Source organism: Sapajus apella, unplaced genomic scaffold (genome assembly GCF_009761245.1).
Source record: "Sapajus apella isolate SASKATOON/1434 unplaced genomic scaffold, GSC_monkey_1.0 scaffold59, whole genome shotgun sequence".
Classification (NCBI taxonomy): domain Eukaryota; kingdom Metazoa; phylum Chordata; class Mammalia; order Primates; family Cebidae; genus Sapajus; species Sapajus apella.
This window is the reverse complement of record NW_022436999.1, coordinates 9,706,304-9,717,738: the sequence shown is the minus strand read 5'-3', so window position 1 is coordinate 9,717,738 and position 11,435 is coordinate 9,706,304. Positions and strand designations below refer to the sequence as shown.

The following is an 11,435-nucleotide window of genomic DNA, read 5'->3' as shown; positions in this document are numbered from 1 at the left end:
TAATATGAAACATTAATTGAATAATTCCACATGGTTCCAAATTTAATGTAATTGAATTAGCCAAGGGAGTAGATCACCCCTAAATCAAATACTTTACAAAAACAAACAAACAAACAAACAAACAAAAAAACTGCAAATTACTGCAAACACTTCTCATTGATTTGCAGTAAGGACTATGTCCCCTCCACTTGAATCTGAGCAGGCTCTGTGACCGCCTGACCAATACAATATGATGGAGGTGATGCCATGACAGTTTCTGGGCCCAGGCCTCAAAGAACAGGCAGTTTCTACTTCCTGCATCCTAGAACCCACCTGCCATGCTGTAAGGAAGCCCAAGAAGAAAGTACTGAGGAAGAACTGAGACCCCTGGCTGAACTCCAAGCCAACTGTCAGCACTAACTTGTCAACCATGTAAGTGAGCCATGTTGGAAGTGAAGTCTCCTGCCCCACCTGTGACACCCCAGTTAATACTCGAGAATCAGAAACAAGATGTTTTTGCTAAGCCCTTCCCAAACTATAGATTTGTGATGAGAATAAATCGTTGTTCTTCTAAGCCGCTACTTTTGGAGTAGTACTTATACAGCAATAGATACTGGACCATTCCCCAATATTACATAATCATAAACTGACTTCTCAAAAGGAAAGCCTGAACATACCAACCCCACGGCCGCAAAGCTAGGTCAATCAAATCTAATATTTGTTTGGTTCAAAAGGCCACGGAGTTCAGAAACAAACAAACAAAAACAGCCAGGCACCTGAAAACTCTTCACTGCTTCTTTATTATGATGCACCCACAGTACAGAACCTCTCACACAACTGTGAAAGAGGAAGGTTACATTTCTTTTTGGGGAGCACCTTCATTTTTGTTTCTGTTACCACTTTGAAGAAAGCAAATCATTTCCAAATAAAAACATTTTAAATTCCAAGTGTTTAAGACTCAGCTTGCATTTTGTTGTGTTTGAAAGGGAAGTAGCATGTTTTAGCTACAGGTGGAAGATTGTTTTGTGGCATTTTAAGTTTGATGTGGATCAGAAGTCTTCCCTGTCTGGTTGAACCAGTCTGTAATTTTCATATGCAACTTTTCATATCAAAAATGTTTCATTTTTACCTCTACTCACAAACAGATGCTGTTTAAAAAAACACACACACACAGCTAAATTTAAAACCGATCATGAACCACAGCATTACTAACAGGGAAAATGAACTTTTGCTGCCCTCTCCTGCTAAAACAATGAAATACTAAAATACCAAAAGATTTATGAAGCTAAAGCGAAGTCCTCAAACCAAAAGCAACGGACATGTCATTCTCATTATACTTCAATCAAAAATCAGACAACAACCAGAAAATGCATTGGTAATATTTATATTTGAAAGTTCCCCATTGATACATGAGGTTTGGATTACAACTTATTTACAATAAGTGATTTCGAAAAAAGTAAAGAAAGAGGAAGGGAAGGCGGAGGGAGGAAAAGAGAGGCTGAGAGAGAAAAGAAAGAGAAAGGTGGGGATAGAAAGGACGGAGGGAAGGAAGAAAAGGAAACCTATATTCATAGACATCATAATATGGATGTTTATTTCCAAGAGAGATACTACTGCTGCTGTCGTGCACAAGAAGCAGCACAAATTAACATTCCGCTAGATCACAATTTGCTCAACTTTCTCTCAAGATGCACAATCCTTCTTTCAGATTTTCAAAATTAAATATAGAGGAATATAAAACGCAATGCCAATATACCTACTACAAAACTCCTTTGCGGCTCATTCCTTAACTCCACTCAGAGAAGCAGCTGAGCCGAAGTACAAAAATAAAAATATTGATGTGCAAATAAAACATCAGTGATCACGTTTGGTGCCACCTTTTTGTTACAGGTGACTGTCACTTTATGATAACATTGGTAATAGCATCAAAAGAGAATCTCTTCATTTCCTGGGCCAGGTCAGTGCATCCAATTAAAAGGAAAAAAGAAAACAAGGAAAAACAAAACAAAACAAAAAACCCAAAACCCCAAAAAACTCTAAACACTTAAAAATGCCAATGACATCCATACATCCCTTTCCCATCCCACCCTCATCCCCACAAAAAAATAAAAAAGCTTTTAAAGCTCTAAATATACTTTTTTTGTTTCTTTCCATAATGTGATTGAGCCTAGGGCTATACATTTAAGTATAGCAGGTGCAATTACAAGCAAGTCCTGGCTCTGCACCCTGGACTATCCCACGCATAGGAGGTACAAAATAAATTAAACCCTTTCATTTAGGCAAACAAGCCCAAGATGAAGGAGCATAACCCTGCTTGTGAGTATCCAGCGGCATCGAGGGTATTATTTATCTCTTTTTTTTTATTATTATTTTTTCTTTTCTTTTATAAAAAACAGTCAGATGTTAGGGAGAGCAAAATATAATAAAATTTAAAAGGAAAAAACTCAACACTGAAGGAAAACAACTGGGGGTACTTGCACAATGAGAAAAAGGAATGCATGCTTGATTCAAAGAATGAGATGGGTGAATTCACTCACATAGTTGTTCTAGGCCCACAGCCTAAGGCCTCAGCATCATTCTAAACCACAGGGCTGTGTGTATTTTTTTCTTCCAAAGACACTCTTAATCCTATCCCTGAAACCAATATGGTAAGGATAAGGTTGGAGTGAGCATCACTCACTAACTACAATATTTGCTATTTTAAAAATATATTTATATATAGTTCTGGAAATTATGAAGCAAACAAAATATAACACAAAGATGCATTTGTCACAATTAACTCAAGTTGCAGCAACAGCAGAACTGTGGGAAGGGACAGAGAGAGAGGGCTGCTGCAAATGCAGCAAGTACATCCTGAAATATGTCACATAGTGCAACAGTCAGATTACCTCAGTTACTCTGCGTCACCGCACACAACATGACAAATGTCACATTGTCACTTTCCATTAAAAAAGAAAAAGACAGTGTTTCTTCTCAGAAGTTGTCCCCATGAATTTTAGACATATAGCTTTATTTTATTCTTTAAATATGTCTAAAACTTGGCTTTATTCTTCTCAGTTTGGAATGATCAACATAGAAAATTGACATCAAGGAAGAGAGCTGTAAGTTTTCACCTTTACTCTTGAAGACAGGGTAAGGTGCAAAAAGGGTCCTGGCCTTTCTCATTTCAAATGACTGCATTTCATTCCAATGGGCAGAGATTCTTCATAAACCTGTGATTTTAATGTCTTCTACCTAAAAAGATTAATTAATGGCAAACAAAAGTTTATACTATCAAAAATAAATATAATGCAGAGTTAAAACTAAAGGGCTAAAATCACAAGGGCTAAAGAGGAGAAGATTTGTTACAAATTTATTTTTTATCACCTTGTTCCAGCATTTTAAAGTCAGTTGTTTTCTCTTTGGCAATCTCTGCCAACTTTACAGTGAATCCTTATCAATGTTCTTTAAAAAAAAAAACAAAAACTATTAATTCCATTAAGCCATGTTGTGTCTGGTGTTGCATATGACTTTTTTTTTTTTTTTTTTAACTGCTGTTTCTTTTTAGGAATTAACAATGCCAGTTTTGTTTTTGTTTTTTTACAAAGTTACCAAGATGACAATATCCATAATTAACTGACTCTTATGTATACACTGTGACCTGATAATCCTGAAAAACTTTTTGGGAGAGAGAGGTGGTCAGCAGCTTTTTTTCCTTTTTCTTGAAAATAATAAAACTGCATATTCTACTTTATATTTAAATGTAAATAAGAAAATATACAAGCCCAAATTTGTATTGTATTTCTATTAAGAGCAACAATAGTTCATATGTTCATGTTTGTTACTACCACAATTCAACATATGAACACAGAATCAGCTCTGTATCATGAATACTGCTGGAAGTGATGGTTTAGGATTACCAACTCACTGCTGCCATGTCCATAAGAACAAAAATCATCCTGGAAATAAACCCCCAAACACATATCTTTCACTATATAATAATGCTACTGCATTAGGTAAATACATACTATACACAAGTTTTATCAGCAGTTTACCTACCCAAGATGTAGATTCTTCTTTTAAATACAAAGCAGAGAGCCAATAAGATATATATATATGTGTATATATATATGTATATGTATCTATATATACATATATAGATACATATATATAATACAGCCCTAGATTTTTTGTTTTTTTTTTCTTAAACAATTTGGTCACGATGCACCTTTGATATAAAAGCATTTTTAAACTTTATTATTAATACTCAGGACATTAGGAATTTCCAGATTTTTTTCAGTAGCATTTGTAGAACCACTTTTGATAACAAATACAGTAGTTAGGAATATGCATCCAATTCAGAATGCATAATAATGTTTATCCTGAATCCTTTCCGGCTAAAAACAGGGCTGGCGCTGTGATGAGATATAGAACGAGAATCTACAAAAAACACTGTTAACATGTTTGTTTTTTCCCAGAGGCTACATCCTCTTTTGCTGGAATACTTTATAAATACATATTAAAAAGTAAGGCAACAACTCCAAACAGTCCAAGCTGTTTGCTCAACTCTTTTCCCAATTAGCTTTGCAATCCCGGCGATCAATTTCATGGTCGTATTGTTTAGTGTTTGTCTTTATTTCAAATGGTCCAAAAGGATGTTTTTCTCACATTTCTGAAACATCTCTGGTATGTGTGTTCAATGATATATGCAACTAATACTGGTCAGGTACTGAAGCCTGTGATGTCCCAGTGCCTGTTTTCAAAGGATTCAAGACATTGATTTGGATTCACCATAAACTGATGCGTGAATCCAAAATTCCCTTTCCTACTATGTTTATCACCTCTTCTCTTTTAACTCCTAATTTTAAAACTAAAGGAGTACCAGGACTACCTGGTTACTGGAAAGATGTTCACCCCAGTAAACAGAACTTTTATCAGGGACCTTTATAATTCATGGCCCCATTCCACGTGGACGTTCAACTCAGGAAGATGTGCAAAAGAAAAAGATGTCAAATTACAGTCAAGTGATCCAGAGGAGGATGTTATACAAACTTATAAGGAAATGACAGTCTTTTTTTCCTTTACTATAAATACATTTAACAGCTTAGCAGAAAGACAAGCTAAATTTAAGATTGTTCACATTTGAAAATTGTATCATACTCTCTGCTAGTGATAAATAAGGAACTCCCAATAATGGAATTTTAACATAGCAATTTCATCAACAGATCTTTGAAGACCGATTTGCTTTTTAGAGAGGGTTAGAACAATGATTATGTTTGCAAAGTTCTGAGAAGTCCATCTACTGTCCAAACTTTGGATTGAAGTCCTTATTTTTTTTTCCTTTACTTAGAGACAGGTATATACAGTGCTGTTGTAATAATGAAACAAATGTGAAATCTACTGTAAAGTTGCACAATACAGAAAACTGTTGCTCCATCTTCTACTACATAAATGTGTGACTCCACAGGTTAGTAATGTTGTTGTCATTATTTTTGTTAAGTTGGAATTATTCCATCACGTCTAAGACCTCTCTTTAACTCCAGATCCTCCAATTTTTTCCACAATTCTTCACGCTCCTTTTCTTTCTTTTTCTCACTGAAGAAGAAACAGAATACAATGTAAACAACAGAGGTTTAATGAGATTATCCAACAATAACTGCCCCTTAATAAATACTTAACATATTTTTCCCTATGTATATTTTAAAAGGTCTTTGAAAAAAAGTGGCATCAAGCTTGTGGGCAGTTTTCGTCTTGATTTTTCTCTCCCATGCTTTTTTGTTGACATTTACAGACACGTAAAAGTAGTATTAATGAACAGAGTAGGAGATGACAAAAATATTTTACAATTTCACCTTAATATTCCTTTACACTTAGCTTAATTCCAAAAATTAACTTTAAAATTACTAAGAAACAAAAATGGGAATGACTTATAAGTACCAGTTATCATAAAACCAAGGGCACATTAGTGATTTTCACTTGCAGATTAGTAAGAATGTAATTTTTCTTTATCTCCAAATAGTTTCTCAAAAAGGATGCCGGAGATGACAGTGATACAGAGAATGTAGTAGGTCAAGAAAATATATACTCTCCTTTATTATACCCATTTTTCCAACCTCATGTATACTTAAACTTTTTATCAGTTTAGAAGAAACCAAAAACTTGTGATTTTACTTTTAATGATCTGAAAAGAATTTGGTTGACATTATTATGTATTAAACTGTAATGTATCAAGCCTTCAAATTGGGTTCAATATCAATTTTACTAGTGATTTTGAGATTTCACTGTTTGGTAAAATTTCCCCCAAAACTGGATGTCCAAAATGCAATCAACAAACTTTATTTGGCCAATGACGTTTTAAAATTACCACATTTTTACAAACAAGGGTTTTTAACATCAACCAAGTAGGAAGTACATGATGCAGGAATACAAGACTATATTGTAAGTTAAATAAATTCACATTTATTAAAAAAATTCACTGCACTGTCTCTGGTTTTTTCAGGTTGCAGTGAACCAATAAAAAGCAGACCTAGGTTGGGCTCAGTGGCTCACACTCGTATTCCAACCACTTTGGGAGGCCGAGGCGGGTGGATCACGTGAGGTCAGGATTTCAACCTGGCCAGCATGGTGAAGCCCCATCTCTACTAAAAATACAAAAATTAGCTGGGCATGGTGGTGCACGTCTGTAGTCCCAGCTACTCAGGAGGCTGAAGCAGGAGAATCACTTGAACCCTAGAGGCAGAGGTTGCAGTGAGCTGAGATCGCACCATTGCATGCCAGCCTGAGCAACAGAACGAGACTCCATCTCAAAAAACAAACAAACAAACAAACAAACTAACTCAGATTAACATTCATAAATCCAGGAATTCAGATAATTTCTGAAAATGGGGGCTCTGCTCTACCATCTCAGGCATGAGGATATAATCCGTGCGCTTCCTCACTTAGCAAGGATTAAACTTCAGCCACAATACAATTTTTACTCATGAAAATCCACATGGGTTGAGTGCAATTTGTATGTAATACCAATGCCTCATTTTTTAAAAACATTATAACCAATGTTTTTTAAAAGTTCTATTATCTAAAGCAACAGAAATTAACCTTGATCCCCTCCAACTCCGAAAATACTCTAGAAAAACCTAAGTAATTTTATACTCTTATTCCACTAGAGACTTGAGGAAATGTAGAATTATATAATATGGTAATTAGTATCATAATTTAATAGGTAATATTTTCATAATTTAGGACTTGTTTACCATAATTAGCTTCAGTTATCTCAAATATAAATCTGCACAATATAAATTTCAATGAGCAGAACTGTTTTCATAATTACCTATTTGTTAATTTGACCCTGAAAAATTGCATTTATAGGACAGTAAGGGCAAGATTAGATAATCCTCCAATCTAATCATTATGGATTCCAGATTATTATTCTTTTTTATTTATGTTTATTTTTTTCTTAGAGACAGGTTCTCATTTTGTCACCCAGGCTGAAGTGCAGTGGCACAATCATAGGTCAATGTAGCCTCAACCTCCTAGGTTCAAGCAATCTTCTTGCTTCAGCCTCCTGAGTGGCTGGGACTACAGGTGTGTACCACCATTCCTGGTGCCTTCTGGATTCTAAACATAAGCAAGCTGTTTGGCAAATTATCACTTTTTGTTTCCCAGTACAGTCGGGGGATAATATGAGGTCTAAATAAATGTTAGTAAAGAACACTAATCGGGGTACATATAAATCAATTCTATAGATCCTGTTGACTTTTGATGAAAATGACCTTTTTATTTGGAAAGAGAAGGGGACAGTAAGCAAGGGCTAGAATTTTACTCAACCAAAAAGCATTTCGATGTATTTCAGGTTCACATTGCCTCAATATGCAGTTTTAACCCATTTATGCCGGAAGTTGCAAAATATTTTTGTGAAAAATCAGACCTTTGTGACGACCCTCGGCATAGGATATAAATAACTCCCACAAGCTTAGCGTTCCAATAATGGAACACTAGGCATAAACTGGTTAACTGCTGGCATCATTAAACCATTCATCACCTTGTTACTAAAGTGTTTCATTTGTGTTTTTGATCAAGAGATTTATGGCATTCAATGCAATTTATCCTGTGGGGCTTTTCTTTTTTATTTTTAATTTTTTTTGACATGGGGTTTCACCATATTGGTCAGGCTCCTGACCTCAGGTGATCCACCCACCTAGGCCTCCCAAAGTGCTGAGATTACAGGCATGAGCCACCACACCCGGCCTCCATCACACAGCTTTCATACTGACAACTTTATCTTTAAAAATTCTAAATATTTCTGATATAGTTACTGTCACCCCCAATCTTTCCCACATTTCTCTCTCCCTGTGGGTGGAAATTTTATCACTTAACCACACTGTCATGCCGGGGATATTGTCAAATTCTCTTCTAATTTCAATTTTACATAGCACTAATGTTGGCATATGTATCTAACAGTGTTAACTACTTATTCCACCCACCATTTTCAGATTTGTAATACTTAAAAATTTGAGGCTGGGTGCGGTAGCCCATGCCTGCAATCCCAGCACTTTAGGAGGCCAAGGCGGGTGGATCACAAGGGCAGGAGTTCAAGATCAGCCTGGCCAATATGGCAAAACACCATCTCTACTAAAAATATTAAAATTAGCAGGGCATTGTGGCATATGCCTGTAGTCCCAGCTACTTGGGAGGCTAAATCAGAAGAATCGTTTGAACCTGGGAGGCAGAGGCTACAGTAAGCTGAGACTGCCCCACTGCACTCTAGCCTGGGCGACAGGGCAAGACACCATCTCAAAAAAAAAAAAAAAAAAAAAAAAAAATTGATCTGAACTGAAACTATTAACTTCTTGCTATCCTGAAGTAAACTTGTCCATTCAGTTATTCTCTGATAGTACCAAATAAATGTCTTCATTCTCTTGTCCTATTCCTATGTCTATGGAGAAACCAGTGTTTCCATCTGTCAATACACCCTTCTACTGTTCATTTGACAAATTATTATCCTTGCTTTTAAAAACCCATTTTCTCATTAAGATAGTTCACTCATTATAAATCACTGTAATATGCCAGAATATCACAATCAACCTCATAGTTTTATCTACTCCTGATCCCCATAGTTAATTCTTATCTTTTCAAGGGTTTGGTCTACTTACTATAGATAATAATCAGAAAATAGTTTTATCATTGAAGTTAATTAAAAACAAATCAAATGATTTGTGTAGAAATAAGTTCTTCAATATTTTTTTTTTTTTTGAGACAGAGTCTCGCTCCAAGGCCCAAGCTGGAGTACAGTGACGTGATCTTAGTTCACTACCACCTCCACCTCCTAGGTTCAAGCGATCTTCCTACCTCAGTCTCCCCAGTAGCTGGGACTACAAGTGCATGCCCAGCTAGTTTTTATATTTTTAATAGAGACAGGGTATCATCATGTTGGCCAGGTTGGTCTCGAACACCGGACCTGAGATGATACCCCTGCTTTGACCTGGCCACCGTGCCCAGCCAAGTTCTTCAATATTCTTGATGAGCTTCTACAAATTGAATCTTGGTTCAACTAGGATAATAATAAAGTGCTTTCAATTGCTCTGAAAGAAAAGATGCTATGCACAATATACCTTTCATGGTGCACCACAGTGTTTAAATGTACTCTTCACCCTTTTTTTAAGTAACATCCTTTATAGATTTTAATTTAAGTTTGGGGCAGGGAGGGTTATTATAAATTTAATAATTGGCAAGAATCGCTAATATAATTCATCAAAATTCAAAATCAGAAGCTACTTCCATAGAAACAAATGTTTTATATATATATATGTATATATATATAAATTATTCATATCCAAAGAAATGAAACCAAGCTCCTGTGTAGCACGAGTGGTTTAATATGAGTTATTTGTCTAGATGTGATCTGCACCAGTTCTGCTGACCCAAAAGATATGCTGATAACTGGCAAGCTGGCTGGGGGCAGTGGCTCACGCCTGTAATCCCAGCACTTGGGAAGGCCGAGGGGGGCGGATCACAAGGTCAGGAGTTTGAGACAAAAGAATTAAAAGTTGTTTAAAATGTAAGTGTGGATTAACATATCCCATAATTGATATTAATCCCAATATTCTGGGTACAAAATCTCAGCCTCTTTCTGTCTCTAGCTAAATACTTGCCATATTCCATAATTAAGTTGGTTTTCATAAATCACATCCCAGGTAACTTAAAAAAAATCATTACAATGGTCTCTCTGTCATCAAATCTTTCTCCTCGTTGCTCTTTTCGTCAATAAAATGCAAGTGACAAACTAAAAATGAGGCAAAGCAAAGCAGCAAGGGAACCACAGAAGTTCAGCAAGACCCTGGGTATGAACACTTGCACATACCTCTGGGCCCTCTAAAGGTCCATCGTTTTATGATATACAAAGCTGACATCTGCTTACGGGTGATCAAAGCCAAACCAGAGGCTCAACTACTAAGGGTTCTCTAGGTTTCTATGATCTCCCCAAGTACATCTTTTGGAAAATAGAACACATTGAACAAGATATAACAAAAGTGAAGAATCATCAAAATGAAATCAAGAAAGGCTTAACTAAGCCATAAGCATTCATTGTAAAGAGTTCCACTGGTTGTGCTCACATTTGGTCTCAAACATTTCTGGTTAGGACTATTGACCTTCATGTTCTTTTCACTGCCCTTCAGATTGTAATAAATTTGTTGAGTTCCAGTAAGTCCTGGGCCCAAGAGCTAGATAAATGGTGCTTCATTCCCGCTGCAACTGGAGTGAAGAACAAGATCTGCCTAATTATACTTCAAGTAAATTCCGAGTGGGAGTGAATCCAGGTAGCAAACTACCTGATAGTCCCTAATACCAGTTATATGCTGGGCTCTCAACCTGAGGCAGAACTGAAATATTATTAAAGAAAGGGAGGAAAGCAGACTTATCAAAATGACAGTGTCACAAAGCTTTGTTACCCAGTGGCACAGTAATAAAGGCACAGTTAATAAGCGTTGAACAATGAATATATAAATACAGTCATGTGCTGAGTAACAACATTTTGGTCAACACAGACCACATATACCATGGTGGTCCCATAAAATTTTAACAGGCTTGAGGCTGGGTGCGGTGGCTCACACCTGTAATCCCAGCACTTTGGGAGGCAGAAGCGGGCGGATCACAGGTCAGGAGTTCAAGATCAGCCTGGCAAACATGGTGAAACTCTGTCTCTACTAAAAGTACAAAAAATTAGCCGGGCGTGGTGCTGTGCGCCTGTAATCCCAGTTTCTCAGGAGGCTGAGGCAGAAAAATCACTTGAACCTGGGAGATGGAGGCTGCAGTGAGCTGAAGCTGCACCACTGCATGCCAGCCTAGACAACAGAGTGAGACTCTGTCTCAAAAAAAAAAAAAAAGGCTTGAAAAAGTCCTACCGCCTAGTGACTTGTGTTACAACTGGCTACAGTAGTCACCATGGTAACACGCTATATAGGTTTGTAACCCAGGAAGAA

General features: G+C 36.6%; 1 protein-coding gene across 3 annotated transcripts in view; it reads right to left on the bottom strand.

Annotated features, from left to right (window-relative positions):
• Positions 1-760: 760 nt before the first annotated feature.
• PPP2R5E (protein phosphatase 2 regulatory subunit B'epsilon) overlaps positions 761-11,435 on the bottom strand; it is a 173,443-nt gene continuing 162,768 nt past the window's right edge. For all 3 annotated transcript variants that reach the window (XM_032245907.1, XM_032245909.1, XM_032245908.1), the window contains one exon: positions 761-5,553. In XM_032245907.1, the coding sequence (XP_032101798.1) occupies positions 5,454-5,553 (100 nt within the window). In that variant the 3' untranslated portion in view covers positions 761-5,453. The remainder of the gene's footprint in view (positions 5,554-11,435) is intronic.